The sequence below is a fragment of the Lagenorhynchus albirostris genome, chromosome 15, assembly GCF_949774975.1.
Source record: "Lagenorhynchus albirostris chromosome 15, mLagAlb1.1, whole genome shotgun sequence".
Lineage (NCBI taxonomy): Eukaryota > Metazoa > Chordata > Mammalia > Artiodactyla > Delphinidae > Lagenorhynchus > Lagenorhynchus albirostris.
In genome coordinates, this window is record NC_083109.1 from 50,191,128 (window position 1) to 50,209,376 (window position 18,249).

The 18,249-nt window shown below is 61.0% G+C and overlaps 2 protein-coding genes across 2 annotated transcripts; both read right to left on the reverse strand.

Moving 5' to 3' along the window:
* Positions 1 to 4,721: 4,721 nt before the first annotated feature.
* On the reverse strand, positions 4,722 to 6,976 carry C1QTNF8 (C1q and TNF related 8). Its single transcript, XM_060124782.1, is given in 4 exon segments — positions 4,722 to 5,272; positions 5,985 to 6,066; positions 6,069 to 6,190; positions 6,868 to 6,976. Coding segments are annotated over 4 exon segments (864 nt in total).
* A 3,788-nt stretch (positions 6,977 to 10,764) lies between these two features.
* On the reverse strand, positions 10,765 to 16,719 carry TEKT4 (tektin 4). Its single transcript, XM_060123047.1, has 6 exons — positions 16,186 to 16,719; positions 14,077 to 14,147; positions 13,608 to 13,751; positions 12,762 to 12,984; positions 11,854 to 12,008; positions 10,765 to 11,020 (listed from the first exon to the last, which is right to left on the reverse strand). Exons 1-6 carry the CDS (start codon positions 16,717 to 16,719, stop codon positions 10,804 to 10,806), a joined length of 1,344 nt encoding a protein of 447 aa, XP_059979030.1. The 3' UTR covers positions 10,765 to 10,803.
* Positions 16,720 to 18,249: the final 1,530 nt, after the last annotated feature.

Genomic DNA, 18,249 nt, shown 5'->3' on the forward strand with positions numbered 1-18,249 from the left:
GGTTGCCAAGCACCTTGGGCGTGTCCAGCTATTCCAGCCATAAAAGGACACAGGCCAAAGGGCCAAAGTGCAGCCTGAGGCTTCTCAGCCCAACTCAGCATCCCGGGAGGGGCCAGGTCCCAGGATGTGCATGGGGGAGAGGGGTCCCAGCTTTTCCTCTGGCTTCCCGAGGTCCCACCCAGCACCCTCTAGTCTCTAGTGGGGCCAGGGCCTCACCAGTCAGAATGTCCTACTCCAACCCCCGACCCCTTCGCTGTAACAAGCCCCCCAGAGTCTTGCTGCCACCTGCCATGTGCCACGGCTGGGCCTAGTCGGGCCTTGGGGCTCCTGGGGGCAGGAATCCCTTTGAGACCCTGATGCTATGCATCTTGTGGTACAGACCCCTGCCTGTGCTTGGGTTCTGGAGTCAAAGGCCTGCTCTGCCCAGGCCTGAGCTCAGGGACCCATGCCTCTGAGTCTCAGCTTCCTCATGGGGCTGTAGGGCCTGCACGGGGGATGCGAGGGTCTCATACATGGGACGCCAGGAGCCCCTATCCTGGTCCAGAGCTGGCCGAGATCCAGCCTCGGCGGGACTGTCACAGCCCTCAAGGGAGGCTGCAGGCCCAGGCCCTGGGGTGGGCGGCTGACAGAAAGCCCCCTCCCAACTTACCTCAACATAATAAAGGCTATATATGACAAACCCACAGCCAACATCGTTCTCAATGGTGAAAAACTGAAACCATTTCCTCTAAGATCAAGAACAAGACAAGGGTATCCACTCTCACCACTATTATTCAACATAGTTTCAGAAGTTTTAACCACAGCAATCTGAGAAGAAAAAGAAATAAAAGGAATCCAAGTCAGAAAAGAAGAAGTAAAGCTGTCACTGTTTGCAGATGACATGATACTATACATAGAGAATCCTAAAGATGCTACCAGAAAACTACTAGAGCTAATCAGTGAATTTGGTAAAGTAGCAGGATACAAAATTAATGCCCAGAAATCTCTTGCATTCCTATACACTAGTGATGAAAAATCTGAAAGAGAAATTAAGGAAACACTCCCATTTACCATTGCAACAAAAAGAATAAAATATCTAGGAATAAACCTACCTAAGGAGACAAAAGACCTGTATGCAGAAAACTATAAGACACTGATGAAAGAAACTAAAGATGATACAAACAGATGGAGAGATATACCATGTTCTTGGATTGGAAAAATCAACATTGTGAAAATGACTATACTACCGAAAGCAATCTACAGATTCAATGCAATCCCTGTCAGACTACCAATGGCATTTTTCACAGAACCAGAACAAAAAATTTCACAATTTGTATGGAAACACAAAAGACCCCAAACAGCCAAAGCAATCTTGAGAACGAAAAATGGAGCTGGAGAAATCAGGCTCCCTGACTTCAGACAATACTACAAAGCTACAGTAATCATGACAGTATGGTACTGGCACAAAAACAGAAATATAGATCAATGGAACAGGATAGAAAGCCCAGAGATAAACCCACGCACATATGGTCACCTTATTTTTGATAAAGGAGACAAGAATATACAATGGAGAAAAGACAGCCTCTTCAATAAGTGGTGCTGGGAAAATGGGACAGCTACATGTAAATGTATGAAATTAGAACATTCCCTAACACCATACATAAAAATAAACTCAAAATGGATTAAAGACCTAAATGTAAGGCCAGACACTATAAAACTCTTAGAGGAAAACATAGGCAGAACACTCTATGACATAAATCACAGCAAGATCCTTTTTGACCCACCTCCAAGAGAAATGGAAATAAAAACAAAAATAAACAAATGGGACCTAATGACTTAAAACCTTTTGCACGGCAAAGGAAACCATAAACAAGACGAAAAGACAACCCTCAGAATGGGAGAAAATATTTGCAAATGAAGCAACTGACAAAGGATTCATCTCCAAAATTTACAAGCAGCTCATGCAGCTCAATATCAAAAAAACAAAAAACCCAATCCAAAAATGGGCAGAAGACCTAAATAGACATTTCTCCAAAGAAGATATACAGATTGCCAACAAACACATGAAAGGATGCTCAACATCACTAATCATTAGAGAAATGCAAATCAGAACTACAATGAGGTATCACCTCACGCCAGTCAGCATGGCCATCATCAAAAAATCTACAAACAATAAATGCTGGAGAGGGTGTGGAGAAAAGGGAACCCTCTTGCACTGTTGGTGGGAATGTAAATTGATACAGCCACTATGGAGAACAGTATGGAGGTTCCTTACAAAACTAAAAATAGAACTACTATACAACACAGCAGTCCCACTACTGGGCATATACCCTGAGAAAACCATAATTCAACAAGAGTCATGTACCACAATGTTCATTGCAGCACTATTTACAATAGCCAGGACATGGAAGCAACCTAAGTGTCCATCCACAGATGAATGGATAAAGATGTGGCACATATATACAATGGAGTATTACTCAGCCATAAAAAGAAACGAAATTGAGTTATTTGTAGTGAGGTGGATGGACCTACATCCACTCATACAGAGTGAAGTAAGTCAGAAAGAGAAAAACAAATACCGTATGCTAACACATATATATAAAACCTAAAAAAAAAAAAAAAAAGGTTCTGAAGAACCTAGGGGCAGGATAGGAGTAAAGACGCAGACGTAGAGAATGGACTTGAGGACACAGGGAGGGGGAAGGGTAAGCTGGGACAAAGTGAGAGAGTGGCATGGACATATACATACTATCAAATGTAAAACAGATAGCTAGTGGGAAGCAGCCGCATAGCACAGGGAGATCAGCTTGGTGCTTTGTGACCTCCTAGAGGGGTGGGAGGGAGATGCAAGAGGGAGGAGATATGGGGATATATGTATACGTATAGCTGATTCACATTGTTATAAAGCAGAAACTAACACACCACTGCAAAGCAATTATACTCCAATAAAGATGTTAAAAAAAAAAGCCCCCTCCCCCTGCAGACAGGGAGTCCCAGCAGCCTTTTCCCAGTGGGGGCCCATCTCCTGCTTCCCCCACTGTCCCAGGCCATACTAGGGGAGACAGCCCAGTCCATGGAGGGGACCAGCTCCCAGCCCACACAGGCTTGGGGGTCTACACCCCCTTGCCAGGCCTCAGTTTCCCCACCTGTCAAGGGCGTGGCCTGGCCTGGCCTGTGTGTTTGGGAGGGTGGGCTCTGCTGTTCACGGGTGGGTGTGGGACATTCCTGGCTCCAGCCTCACTCAGGGTTGATGCTCCTGAGGGATAACTGAGTTCTGTGGTGGCAGGGGAGGGTCACTGTGATCCCAGCTGTGTCCCCTCCCTGGGGACAAGGAGGTGCCTGTTTGTGAAAAGGATGAGTGGGCCCCCACCCCCTCCCCACCTCCCCCATCAGCCGATGGTGATCTGGAGAGGATCTGCCAGGGCCAGGTGGATGTGGGGCCCCCAGCCAGTCAGAGATCCATCTCAGGATGCTTTGGGCTCCTGGTGGGAAGGAGTGGGGGCAGGGGTAGGACGTGATGAGGAGACAGGATCAGCCAGGCCGGCATTCTGTGGGCCCAAGACTCTGAGGTGGAAACCCCCATGCCTGTCCAGCACCTGGAAGGCCCTGGCCTGCTCAGCCCAGCCAGCCTGCAGCTCCAGCCACCTCTGCATGGCCCGGGACCTCAGCCAGCTCGCCAGGCTCCGGTGATTCCAGACGCTGCACTTGCCAGGGCCCCAGCAGCCTCACTGGCCCAGAATCCTCATTCGGAAGGGAGCAGCTGCAGGAGGGGATGTCAGGGGAGGGCCAGAGGGGAGGCGGCAGGTGATGGGGCCACAGGGGCTGGACAGAAGGTCCCAGAGTGGCCGGAGGACACGTGGCAGGAAAGGAAAGATTCAGAGTGGGCTCGAGGGTGGGGTAGCCTGATGGCTCCGACCATGGGGTGGACAGGGGCTTCCTGTGGAGTAAGCATGGCCAAAGTCCACCCACACCTGTCCACAGGAACGAGGCCAGCCTGGTCACTTCCCGTTGCCGCCAGACCCAGCATCAGCACACCTAAGTAGGAGGTGACACCGTGGGGGTCTGGGGCTCCCCAGGCTCAGGTGCACATCCAGGTATGAGCTTCCTCCCCCTTCCAGCCCATTCCAGACAGACAAGGGGATGCTGAGCCCCAGAAAATCAGCCCACCAGGGCTGGTGGCGTGTTCACCAAGGACGAGACCCGTCCCGGCCAGGCCAGCACCGTAACCTGCTCCATTTCATCCTGTCTTGTGGCCTCTGCTGCCCTCGAACACCCTAGAATCCATCATGCTTCCTGCTAGCGTTGGCTCCAGGAGGGCCGGCATCTGCACTTGACCCCCTTCCCCCCCTACCCTGCAGCCCCCCTAGCAACCAGCCCGGCACCCAATAGGTGCTTTGTAAAGCTCTCCATGGCAGTGGTTCCTGGCACAGCCTTTATATGCAGAATAGGTAGCTCGACCAGGGGAGCAAACTCCATCGTGTGTGGAGGTGCTCCGGCCCACCCCCCATCCCCCGCCCACCACGTGCCCGGAACAAGGGCCTGCTTCCTGAATGTCTTGGTGTGAAACCTTTGTCTGTGTCATCTCCAGCAGGGCAGGCCCAGGTCTGTCCTGCTCCTGCCACAGCCCTGTGCTCAGCTCAGCGTCTGCGTGCAGTTGGTGCTCCATCTCAGCTGGCATCAGTCCTGGGCTGCGGGGCTCCGGGAATGACCGCCGTTGAGGGCTGGATGTGGTGTGGGAGCTGCTAGAGCTCAGCGTCCGGCTTGACCAGGTGGCCGCTGAAGGTGATGTAGAGGTCACCGCGCTCGCTGTAGATGGCGTTGTCGCCATCCCTCTGGAACATGCGCACCCAGACAGCGTCACCCGCGGCCAGCGCCAGCAGCGGGCTCTGTGTCTGCATCCTGCTGCGCTCACTGGGCTGCGCATACAGCACGGCTGCGGCCCACCAGTTGCACGTGATGCGCAGGTACGTCTCCTTGTAATTCCAGGTGTGCACGTTGAGGCTCAGGACGTAGACGCCGGGCACGGCAAAGAGGAAGGGGCCGGAGGCCAGGTCGAAGGCACCGTCCAGGTCCACCAGCTCCGTGTCGAAGGGCACGGCCTGGAGGGCATCGGTGCTGTGCGGCCCCTCTCGCCAGCCCACCGAGAAGGTCACGTAGGCACGCTGGCACAGGGTGCCCGGCGGCCCCACCTGCCCCTTCTGGCCCTTGTGGCCACGGAGGCTCCAGGAGCCAGGCGGGCCCTCCTTCCTGCTCCTGCTGGAGCGGCCTCTGACCCCCGCTTCACCCTTCTCACCTGTGAGGGGGTGCGGGTAAGGGGAAGCCCCTGGTCAAGGTTTCAAGGGTCAGATTCTCTGGCCACACGGCCTTGCAAGTGACCTCACCTCTGTGAGCCTCAGTCTCATCTGTCAGGTGGGCGCTAACCCGCCCTCCACGGGGCAATGAGAAAGAAGCCACACCCTGAGGTCCTGGCAGTTCTGAGGCCTGTGCAGATGGTCACATGGGGATGGCTGGGACGGCGGGGACAATGGGGGTCCAGTAGCTGCCAGAGGAAGTGTCTGAACTGGGTTTTGAAGGAGGAGAGGCCTGGGAAGTTGGTAACCAAATCCAACCTCAGTGTGGCCTCCGTCCAGCCTTCAGGGTGCCTCCCTCTTAGAGCTCAGCCTGTCTTGCCTCTGAAAGGGGGCGCTGCTCCCAGACCCCCTTCCCACCTCCCCTTGGGGTGGGGGAGCAGAATTGAAGGGAAACTCAGCCCCGCCTTCCACCCCCCCCACCCCCCCACCATCTCCCCCAATCCACAGCCCCTTCCCCAGGGCACCCTGTTCCCACAGGAGGAGGCGACTATGGGGAGCAGGGAGCAGGCCCTTGTGTGCCCCCCTGGGGCCCAGCCTTCCCAGAGCTAGCCTTGGGCCGTCGCCCTGCTCTCCTGCCTCTCTTCCCATGCCCCTCATTGCGGAGTGTCCCTGCGGGGCTGGGGGCAGTGGGGCCACCTCTCCAGGAACACTCACCTTTGAGGATCGAGATGTCGATGGTGGGCCGCACGTGGGGCAGTCCCACCCACTCATCCCTGTTGCTCATGCGGGTGTGTGGGCATGCGGGCTGGGGGCAGCCGGGGGCCAGGGTGGGCAGCTGCAGTGCATACACAGCCAGCAGGGCGGCCCCAGGCCAGGCCAGGCCCCTGCGGGCAGCATCAGCAGGAGCAGGAGAGCAGAGGCTGGGTCGGGAGGGCAGGACGGGAGGAAGAGGATGGGGGAGGAAAACGGGGAGTGGAGAGGGGACACCCCTGCTGAGCCCCCACCCCCGCAGCAGCCCAACTGTGCCCCCTTGTGTGGGGGAGACTGCGCTGGTGGGACCAGGGAGCTGCCTGGGTGAGGATGGACACTTGGGACCCCTGGAGGGGCTGCAGTGGGCGTGGCCAGAGCCTCATCCTGCACCAGACAGGGCACCTGGCAGAGCCCTCCTGGACACTCAGACCCCTGCCCCGACAGACATCACTAATGGATCCCCACACACTTTCCCCTGGACCTGGATGTGGCCCCAGCATCCCCCCTAACACAGCACCTGGGGACCACCATCGATCAGAGGGGCCAGCACGGGGGACCATTCACACCTGCCCTTCCAGAGCCCCAGTGAGTGACCAAGGCAGCCCCACCCCATGGGAGCTGGTGCTTCCAGATTCCTTCTCCGGGGCTGCTCCCTCCTCCCCATAGCTGCCTCCCTCCTGGGGCCTTAGGGCCTTAGCTCTGGGCAGTGGCAGGCACCCTAACTGCCTATAGTTGGGGAGTCCCGGTTCCCAAACCCCCCATGGCTGGAGACCCCGCACCTGGTAGATGCAGGGAGAACTGTATGGCGGTGGGGGCTCTGAATCAGCCCTCTAAGTCCCCCACCCACCTGGGCTGGCCAGAGCCCTCCGGGAGGGACAGCTAGGCTGCTTCAGGGAACGGCAGCACCCCACCCACTGGTGGCTGGGCCCGGGGCCCAGGTGGTTGGGGTCAGACATGAGGCAGTTTCTGCCCGGCTGCCTAGCTTGGCAGAGGGCAGCACCCTCATCCTGACCTCCTGTGGGCCAGGCCAGGCCCCTGTGGGTAACTTGGGGGGCTACCCCATGTGGCCCCCACCCGTCTGTGGGTAAGATGGTCTTTAAGCCCTACCAGTCCTAGGCCTCTCGCCTCCACCTCCTCTCCTTCGGGAGACCCTGCCTGACACCTTGTTCATCCATGCCAGGTGGAGGCTCCACTTTCCAGCTCAACCAGCAGCTGCTGGGGGGCCCTGGGTGAGCCCCACATCATTTGGGCCTCAGTTTCCCTGGCAAGTGGGTCCTGCCTGCCCTGGTTTCCCCATGTACATATGAGAGGCTCAACCAGTGTTGGTCTCCTGCAAGGGCAGGCGTGTGAGGTCGGGGTCCTCACTCTTCCCTGTACCCTAGCCATGCTGAGCAAAGACTCAGGCTCCCTCTTCCAGGAAGCCCTCGGGGACTGCAGCCCAGGGTGAGGTCCTTCTTCTTACATAGTAGGTCTGAGACCCACTCCCAGGCTGAGCTTCCCTGGCAGGTGGGAGCCCTCCTCTCCACCACCTCCCCCTCAGAGCCTAGCAGACCCTCACCCACCCCCCTAACCCCATTGGACTCTGCAAGACCCTCCTGAATTCCTCCCGTGGAGGAACCTTACAGGAGTGGGTATCTCCTGGGGAGCCCACTCCACAGACAGGCCTGTGTTGCTGGGGCCCTTACCTTGTTCCCCCAGAGGTCTGGGGTCCCAGGCATCCTGGCCACCTGGCCCTGCTCAGGATGGCTGTGAAGACCCCCACCCACCCCCACCCTCCCTGTTACCATTTCATGATCAGGTGCTGCTGCCTGCCTGGCGTCTCCGGCATCTCTACCCAGTGGCCCATGAAAGAGCTCTTTCATGCCCGCCCCAGGTGCCCATGGCTTCCCTCTGGGTCATCCAAGACCAACAGGCCTCAGGTCAGCTTCAGAGCTCCCGGGCAGGAGGCTCACGTGGCCCTGTCACCCACCGCCCAGTCTGCCACCTGCCGCAACGTCAGTGCAGCCCTGCCACAGGGGATCCAGTATCCTCCTGACAGCCCATGGGCCACAGCATGGCTCTGAGGGCCTGGGGTGTCTGGGACTGGGGAGTTGAGCGTGAAACCATGAGCTGGCAGCCATCCTCTGTCTGGGGTGCAGTGACTTAGAGAGGAGTCAGGGAGGCTGGTGAGGAGGCTGGAGGCCAAAGTCAGGGGAGACAGACCACCATGCCTGTGCTGAGCCCACCTGGTGACGGTGACGCCCTCCTGTCTCTGGCTGGGACAGGAGGGCTGAGACTTTTGGGTGAAGCATGGGAGAGAAACGTCGGGCCAGGTCCACTGTGTCTGCCGCCACCTCCCGCTGCACCCTCCCAGGGTCACGGTGCCCAGCGGGGCAAGAGGCCTGCCGTGACACTCTGTTGGGGGCCCTCGGCATTAGCCCAGCCTTTCAGTGGATAAGGGTTGTGTCCCTGTGATGCCAACACCCTGGCAGCAATGACTCACAGGGCCCCCCGGGCAGTGGCAGGCGTGGGCTACGCCCACACCAGGGCCTGGCCTCATGCTTGCTCTGGGCCTGAGCAGCTGGATACTAGGTCCAGGGGCAGGGCCTGGCGCCTCAGCCTCTGAGCACGGGGACATGTGACTCCCTGGGAAGCGCCCCACCACCACCACCAAGCCAGGCTGCCTGGCAGAGGGAGGCACAGATGTGGCTTGGGGAGCTGTGGCCGCTGTGCCGGAAGACAGGCCGTGGGCAGCTGGGGCTGGCTCTCTCGCCTCTGCACATGCAGGCACAGCCCCGGGTCCGGCTCTCCCCTCAGGCTCCCCATGTTGGCTCTCCTCACTGATGACCAGGGAGGGGGCAAGGATGGGGGTAGAGGGCAAGACTGAGGGGCTTCTCGTGCCAGGCTGAAGGGGAGCAGAGCTGGTGAGGGCTGTGGTCGGGAGATCATGCCAGCTGGAGCCGGTTCCCAGATATCCCCCGGCCTCCCTGAGATGCCAGTTCACACTCCAGTGGGGCTCGGTGGCCTCCCACGCCTTGTCAGCAACCACTGCTGGAATCTGGATGTGGGTGGCCTGGACGGAGGGCTTTCTGTAGGCATCACCCAGGGCTGGATTAGTCCAGGCTCCGGCGGGAGCTGCTGACTGGCCTCAGTCAACCTGCGGAAGCTCCTCTCTGCCTGCCCCACTCTTGTCTCTGGGGTTTCTGGGGCTCCCAGAGAAGGGCAGACGCCCAAGCTCTGCTGCTCCCTGCATCTGACCTCGGTTTCCCAACCTGTTAAATGGGTACCAGTGGACTCAGAGTGGCCAGAGTGTCCTCTGTGGTGGATGGAAATGCCGCAGGCTTCAGCCACCCTCAGGGCCCTGATGTCCCCCCGTGACTCCCCGCTCCCCACTCCTGCAGGGGCCGAATCCCTGTGGGTGGGTGTAGCCATCTGGCCACCCTCCAGACTCCCCAGGGAGGCTAATTCTCCAGTGAGACGCAGCCGCAGCCTCGGGAATTCGCCGTGTGGCCCAGAGCTACCCATCAGCTCCAGGGCCTGGTCATTCGTCTCTACAAGGGGACACAAGTGCCAGCTCGTGGGTGGTCATGAGACAATTGCAGGCAACGAGTGCCCGGCCCCCTGGGGCTGTACCCGAGCCCTCCCAGCTTTGGAGATAATGACCTTCGCACAGCACCTCCACTTAGCTCCCCATTAGCAGCCACCCGGCAGGGGTGGGGCGCAGGGACAAGGAGGCCCTCGTAGCTGCTGATGGGGACGCTGTGCTACACAGCCAGCCCGCCTCGGCCTCAGGCGGTAATGGGGCTCTGAGTGGCTGGCGTGCATGCGGCCGAGTTATTATCTCCCAGCCTCTTAATGGACACTTCCCGAGTTCTGTTGATGAGCTGCCATGGGCGAGGGGCCAGTGGCCTGGAGCTCGTCCCCAGGGGGCACAGTGAGAGGGCCTCATGGCCACCGTGAGAGCACCTGGCCCTGCTTGTGGGTAGTCCCTGATGCTGTGCCCAGTTCTGCCCAGAGCCATGGACACAGAGTGTGGGGCCAGGTGGGCAGCAGGGCTCTGTGGCCCTCACCCACCCGCCCACAGCCCGGCCTGACTCACTTGCTGGCTAAGGAGGGGGCTGGATGAGGAGCCTGGCCACAGAGGTGACCAAGGTGCTGGGGGTGGAGGCCCCTCCAGCCCTGACCCTCCACCCCCCAGCTCAGGGTCTGGTGCACACCCTGTGCCGGGTGGGAGTGGCAGGGAGAGGTCCCACAGTTCCCCCGGCGGTCACTGCCCCAGGCCCCGCCCCGCGTGGCCCCTCACAGCCTGGGGGCCAAGTCCCTCAGGGGAGAGCTGGGCCAGCAGCGTGTTCTGACACCGCTGCTCCAGGCTCACCCCCCACTAAAGAGGGGAGTGCCGGCTGGCCTCCGGTGACAGCGTCCAGGGCACATGGAGGAAAAGGAGCAGGGCTTCAGTTATCACTGCGGCCACCAGAGCCTGTGACAAGTGGTGACAGGAGGTGACACTCCCTCTGAAGCATCCAGCAGGTGGCCCAGGTGGGCAGAGAAACTGTCAATGCTTTGGCTGTGCCCCGTGTGGTCAGCAGTGAGCAATGAGGGGGGGCCTCGACGGTTCTTGGCTGATCCCTCTCCCCAGGTGGTGACTGGGGGCGCCCCAAGCAGGAGACCCCTGGCCCACCATGGCTGAAACATGGGGTCAACAGGCAAAGCCCACCTGTCCAGGTACACTCTCTGAGTAGAAAGCTAACATGCTCTTTATTTGAGGGGGAGATGGGTCTCTGCGCCCGCCAGGGTGCCCGCCCGGTCACTGGTAGCCCGCCAGCTGGAGGACGGTGGGGTAGCGGGTGCGGTGGGCCATGCACTTCTGGCGGTCGATGAAGAGGCTGTTCGTCTTGACAGCGATGTCCTTCTCCAGGCTCATGCGCGTGTCCTCCAAGTTGTGCAGGGACTGCTCTGCTTCCAGAAGCTTCTCCCTCAGAGCCGCCAGGGACAGGTTCAGCTCCTCTACCTCGCTCACCAGCCTGCGGGGGTGGGAGGAAGGGGTGAGTTGGGGCTGCCCTGGGACGCCTGGTCTTCTGGGTGGGGAGAGCGAGGCCCAAGGTCAAAGCCTGGGGGCCCCTGTTGGGGGTCTTGGTCAAGACATTTGGCCATAGAAGGGCCCCCAAAAGGCCCAGAGGGAAACCCAGCAGCCACACTGGGAGAGCGCCGGGCCAGGACACCACATGAACTTCTATTCCTCTATTCCTGGCATCTGGAAGTGAGATGGGCGCCCCTGGACCCGAGTGAGGACCCAGTTTTCTGAAGGAGTTGAGGGACAGGGAAAGAGGGATGCCCAAGGCAGGGGTACTTCTGCTTAAAAGGCGACTGTGAGCTCAATAAGTTAGAAAACAGAAGACGTGACCCCACCTACACCTCAAGCCGGGGATGTGTGTCCACCGTGACATTGGAGGTGTGGACGGCCATGAGCAGGATGGTCAGGGCGGCCGTGTGGCCTGGGGAGCTCTGCCTCCCAGACCCTGAGATTCCTCACCAGGGTGAAGCAGGGAGTGTGGCCGCCCCTGGCACTAGGAGCCTGGCACAGTGTCCCCCAAGGGACGCATAGTATCCAGTCGTGCTGGGGCAGGTTTGGGGACGTGGGAACCATGTGTGTGTGTGTGTGTGTGTGTGTGTGTGTGTTGTGCTTGTGTAGGGCCCAATGTCTTTCCTCTTCACATCTGCAGAGCTGTGTGTGGGGGTGGGGGGAGGAGTTCAAGGGGGCCCCAGAGGCTGAGGAAAGCCCGGAGGTGGGTGGACGGCACCCTATGGTGGTTGGTGACTAGGCCCAGCCCAGGACGGCCCCAGCAGCGACAGGCACCTGAACTGGACAGCGTCTCGGCACAGCTCCATGTTGGGCCGGTGGGAACGCTGGTACAGGCGGGTCTGGGCCACTTTCAGAGGCGCCTCCTTGTCCCTGATGGCCTGCTTCAGCGCTGCGACATTGTGCTCCTGGTCCACGATCTCCCGCAGTGTCTGCACACAGGACAGTCCCTGTGGGTCTCCCCCACCACACCCCAAGCCCTGTGCCACGTCGAGCAGGCGGCTCTGTCCGCTGGCTCTGGGGGAGGAGTGGAGGCAGGGAGGATGTGCACGGCCACCTCGTCTCTCCCATGGGCACCCAGAGGCCTGGGGGCGGTGAGGACAGCAGGCACAGCAGCTCTGGCCTGAGAGCCCCCAGCCCTGTGGTCACCAGCCCCCGACCCTGGTCGGGAGCTGGAGAGACAAAGGCAGCAAAAGTCACCCTGAGAGCTTAGGGTCAGAGCCCTGCCAGGCCAGGGGCCAGCACCAGGGACACCCCACTAGGCAGCCAGGCCCTACCTCCTTCCACCCTCCTTGCTCCTGCTTGCATCACCCGCTGGTCAGTCACTCCAGTGACAATGCCACCCCCCCCAAATGTCACTTGGTTTCTCATCAGCTTAATGAGGGCCCAGGGAGGAGTGGGGGCCCTGCTTCAGGGGTCCCTCAGGATGGGCAGGGCCAAGGAGGGGCAGGAGCCAGGCCAGGTCGTGACAAAGGCATAGTGGCCAGTGGGGGAGGAGTGGTCTGGGTTACCCAGTCTGGGCCTGGTCTTTCTCTGTGGTTACGTTACCAGGGGGTGTCCAGCCCTAGAGGCTGCCCTGGGCGAGGTCAGGTCGTGGGCTGGGCGTGGCCTGGCGGCGGGATGGGCGTGGCCTGGCAGCGGGATGGGCGTGGTCTGACTGGGTGGGCGTGGCCGGGCGGCCCCACCTTGCGCAGGTAGTGCTCCAGCTTGTGGCGCGCGTCCTCCAGCTCCTCACAGCGCCGCCCGAAGGCCAGGTTCACGGCGTCGCACTGCAGCCGCAAGTCCTCGGATGCGTCCTGCAGGATGCAGTCGACAAGCTTCCGCAGGTTGACTGAGGCCAGGCGTTCGCGCTCGGCGCGGTACAGGTTTTCCTGGGTGAACTTGGCCCAGGTCTCGGGCGTGGAGGCACTGCGGGCAGGGAGTGCGCGGGCACCGCGGTCGGTGGGGGCACCTGCCAATGGCTCCGGTTTGCACCAGGGCCTCCCCGCGCCCGCCGCGCCCAGTGTACCCTGCGTCGCAGCATAAACTACCACCCCCAGTCCTAGCGCCACTCCCCGTCCCGCCCCCCGCGCCACCCGGAGCGTCTCCCGCGCGCTCCCCGGGCCTCCTGCTCCCCCAGCTCCGCCCCGCTAGCCCCGCGACCCCAGTTCCCCACTCCGTGTCTTCCGTGCCTCCTGCGCCCCCAAGTGGTTCCCGCGCCCCAGTGCCTCCTACGTCCCTGGGCCCTGCGCCACCCCGGGGCTGTGTTGCGATGGGTGGTGGCCCAGCGCCCGCTGCCGGCCTTATGCGGAGCTGCAGTCAGCCGCCCTGCCTCAGGCGGCCCCCCACCCTGGGTCCTGCCTCCCTCGCAAACCCCAGCCCCTGTGGTGAACCGTGTGTGCTGGGCACTTGGGCGGAGGTCCCGCTCGCCTGCCCATCCCCAGGAGCAGAAGAGCTGCACAAAGGACCCCCAGCGGAGGAACTAGGAGCCCAGGTGGGATCTCGCAGGTGGGGGCGGGGCGTTTGTGCACAGCCCCTGAGGAAGATCCCACCTCTCCTCGAACTTGGTGGAGTGCGGGTAGAACTGCAAGTCGGAGCTCTGGTTGTGGTAGTGGCAGCAGGCTTCGTCGATGTTGCAGGCCTCCACTTTGTCGGACCAGTCCATCTCGCACGTTTCCTTGTGCTCGCGATTCATCCTGGGGAGAGCGGGCAGGGCCTGCTGTCTGTGCGGGTGGGGAGCTGGGCCCACCTGGGCGCAGGGCAGGATAAGCCCCCCAAGTGGCAGGGTAGGCCCTGGTATGCTGGCCTGGGTTCTGGATGCCCAGGCCCCTTGGCCATGCAGCAATCTGCCACCCCTACCTGCCCAGTGCCTCCACCCAGCCCCTTGCTTCTGGCTATGACTGGGGACAATCCCTCACTTCTCTGAGCCTCAGGGCCGGGTCACCCCAACTTCCTGCCCATAGCTAGCCTGAGGGGTAGGGGGACATCCCGAGGGCAGCCCTAGAGGCCACTCAGACCCACCGAATCTGGTTCACGACCTGCATCATGGTCCTTTTCAGGAGCTCCTGAATGTTCCGGATGAGGTCTGCCTCCTGGGGAAGAATACCCCCGTCCCTGGTGAGAGTCTGAGGACAGCCAGGCTGGTGGGGCCCACAGGCAGCCTCTCAAACCTCTAGGAGGAGCTGAGATTTGGGGTGACCCCCAGTGGAACTGGGGGCTCTGCCAGCACCTGACCTCTGCTGGTGGCCTTGGGCCCCAGCTTCTTTCCTGGAAATGGGACATGAGCCTGGCTTTCTCGCCGGATTTATTCTGGGCTGTTTGGGGTGGTGCAGTGGGTCTTTTCTTCTGGGGGCTTCTATGGGCTGTGGGGAGGACCACCCAGAAGTGGTTCCCACTTGCTGGGCACTTAGCACCCCCTGGGCTCTGGGGCCACCCCTGCAGCCTGCCCAAGACACTGAGGGCACCAGCCTGCCCACTGGCCCCTGGACAGCCTGGTGACAGCCTTTGAGGACCCCGGCCACTGGGGACCAGGAGCCCCCCTGGGGCTGCCCCTTGGGGCCTTGGGCTCAGAGAGGCCTTACCCAGACAAAGGACACAAGGGGAAACCCTGTGTTTCCTCCTGCTACCCTGACAGTTTCACTTTCTGGGCAGGAAAAACTCTTACCCCCTGATTTGAATTTCTCCTCTGTTGGGCTCTAAACCCTGCGTGCCCAGTTCTGACCCGTGGGTCCATCTCCCTGTCCTGGCCCCTTTGTTGTCCATGTACTGCTGGGCAGGGGACCTGGCTCAGGGCAGAGGGTTCACTCCCAGAGCCTTGGGAGGTTCTTGAGTGAATGAGTGTGCGGGTGGGGTGTTGGGGGGACAGAGGAAGGGCCTGGGGCCAGGAGGAGGTAGGTACTCAAGGTTCTGTCCTGAGCTTGGGGTTTGCAGGGGGTCCCTGGGCACCTGGGCTGGCTGTCTGTCTCCCCCATATCTCATGAGTGCCTGTGGCCTACAGCCTGTTCGCAGGTGAGGCTCTTCCCTGCCAGCATCAGGGGCCTGGCCTGGATGACTCCCTGATCCTTTGGGGGCTTCCCCAAGGACAGGTCCTGCCAGGTTCGGAGGGGAAAGGGCTCTTTGTGGGATGCATGTGGCCCCCACCCCCCTTTATCCCGTCCACGCTTGCACAATGGTCTGAGGCTGGATTTCCAACACGGGCATGGGGGGCGGGGCATGGGGGGCTCTGCCTCTGGGAACTCAGGGTCAGGCTTAATTTGCATGACCTAGGGTGACCAAAGGGGCTGTTCAGCAGGTGCCAGGACCCAGGGGTGACTGAGGGACCACACAGTGGGTGCAGGCACCACCATGACCCAACCACATCCCAACCTCAGCCACTCCTGGGGCTCAGCTCAGGCCCTTCCTGGTTTTCGGGGGTGTGTGGAGGGGCATCAGGGCTTATGGGGTACTGGCCAGGTCCCGCCCTGCCTCAGTGGCCTCTGACTGTCTCAGCCTCAGACAACTGTCCCAATATACATTCCAGGTATGAATGCTGCCACGGCCTGGGCCCTGCCTCACCCCCACGTGGGAGCCATAATGGGGCAGGGGGCAGAGCAGGAACCCTGGACCCGGAGCTAAGGTGAGTGGATAAGCACCAAAGTCCAGCCCCGCCCCCAACCATGCTCAACCCCCATGCTGGGACCTGCCCCCAGGCCACAGTGCACCCAACCCAGCATGTCCTGGCTGGGCCCACCTTGCAGGGAGCAAGGCCTTGCCCAGCACCCACTATAAGGACCAGACTGTGGGAAGGCCAGACCCAGCACCCTCCTGGGGCCAGGGATGGCACCTCCCCCTGGGCAGTCTGAGCCCTGCCCCTGCCCCCAGCCGGGACGGCCCCAGTCGGTTCTGGTCCCCCACCTACAAGCAGAGCCACCTTCTCTGCGCCTGGGCATGTGCTTGTGTGTCCCTGCATGTGCTGAGGGGAGCAGGCTCCCTGTGCCTGTGTGCAGCCACGTGGTACATGGGCACCAAGGCATCTGCCAGCCGTGTCGTGGGGGCACACGGGTGCCCACTCTCAGCCCAGGGAAGGTCATGCTCCCTGGGGAGAGGTGGGGCGGCCCGGTCTGCAATTCTGGGGGCTGGGAGGGGCCGAACCTTCAGCAGCTCCATCTCCACGCAGTCACACACAAGGTCGGGGTGCTGGCGGCGCTCCCGGCACTGCAGGTTGTCGGTGGCTATGGAGAAGGGCACGGCCGTGGCATCCAGGGTGCGCTCCAGCCGCTGCTTCTGGGCCAGCAGCAGGTCAGTCTCTGCGACCAGCTCTTCCACCTGGCGCTGCAGCTCCGACTTCCAGCAGTGCATGTCCTTCAGGCGCTGGCCCACCTTCTTCGTGGAGTCCTGCTGCGTGCGCTGCGCCAGCGCCTCAGTCTCGGCCACCAGCTGCTGGCTCTCGTGGTGCTGCCGCTCCGACTGGTCGAGGTCGGCAAAGGCCTGGTGGTAGCGGGCATAGCAGTTCTGGAACCACTCATCCACCAGGTATTTGGCCGTGCGGAAGCCAGCGGTGGCCAGGCCCGAGGACATGTGGGCGCCTGTGTTTCGGGCCACATCGTACAGCTTGCGGGGCAGCTGGCATGCTGGCACCGTTTGCGGGGCGGGCTCCTTGGTCAGAAGTATATCTGTCTGCGCCATGGTGTGCCCGGGCACGGGGTGGGGGGGGGGAAGAGGGAGGAGGGCCACTCAGCACGGTCAGCAGGGCAGCTCCAGCCACTCTGTCCCCAAGCAGGACATGGCTTCTGGTTTCCTAGACAGGTACCCACCAAGCCCTCCTGTTGCTAGGCAACAGGGATCCGCCCCCCCCGCCCCCGCGGCCCTCTTAAAGGGCCAGGCAGGCCCCAGCCCCACCTGTCCTGGCCACGTCTGGCACCTGCCTGGAGGACCTGCATCTGGACCACACCCGAGGCCAGGCTCTTGTCTCCTATGTCTTACTGGTTCCAGTGGGGCTGTACCCCTGGGCACACAGGTGTCTCTGACGGGGAGTTGAATTCAGCCTCCAGTGGGTACCTTGAATCAGATGCCCAAATCTTCCCCACAATGTAGGTAGGTCCTGTCCTGGGAACAGTGTCCCCAAGGCCACCCAGAGCCTGGTGTGTGTCTCCTGGTCCGCGGGGAGGGGTGAACATCTCTAAGTTCCCCATCCTGGGCTGGGAGCCTAAGTGTCAGGGCGATGCCCAATATGGCCAGCAGAGGGAGCCATTGGCCGTGAAATACTGTGCAGCTGGCAGGGCAGCGGCTCCTGGGGTTCTCCTGAGTCAACCCAGCCGGCAACGCTGTGGCCTGGATGACCTCTGGCACCTCGCACTCTGACCCATCCCATGGACCCACCAGTCCTCGTAACAGGACATACACACCCCACCCCCAGCACAGTCCCGTGGTCCCTGCCCCTCCACCTCTCCCACTGCTGCCCCATCCCCCACTTGGGCCACACAAGCCCCCAGAGCACCTCAGATGCACCAGCCTGGGCTTGCCCTTGGCCTGGGCACCCATGCCCTCCTCCCAGGGCCCTGAGCCTTGGCACTGGCACCCCTTACTTTACAGATGACATTTGTACCACCTGGCACACAGTAGGTGTTTCAAAAATGTAGGCTTTGGAGACAGCAGCCCAAGACCTCCTCCAACTCAGCCCATCATCGGGGCTGATGGCCTGAGGAACCACCTTGAACTTCTCTGTGCTTAGTTTCCCAAGTGGCAGTGGATACACAGGGCCTGCTGGTGGGGGAGAACCACGGGAGGGACCACTGTCCACCTTTGACTTTGAACCTGCTCTTCACACACCATCTTTCCCCTGTGGCCAGAACAGGATGGACCTGCCCCGGGTCCAACCCAGGGAACCAGCCAGAACACGTGGGACTGGAACCGAACTCCCTGACATTGCACGACCCTGGGGTGTGGCGGGTGGGCCAGCAGGGGGCCCTCTTCGCATGTGGGGGTCCCAGTCTAACTCTCCCTGTGATAGGACATGGTCCCCAAGGCGGGACTCTGGGCCAACCTGGCCCTGACCCTGGACAGCAGTAGATCCCACGGCTTCCGGCCTTTAGTCCAGAGGCGAGTGGCGCTCATGGGATGAAGACTTCTGGGACGACTCAGGCCCTGCGCTTTACCACGTGGCTGGACAGGAGGCCCACCCCCCCTGCACCCTGAGCCTCAGTTTCCCCATTCGGG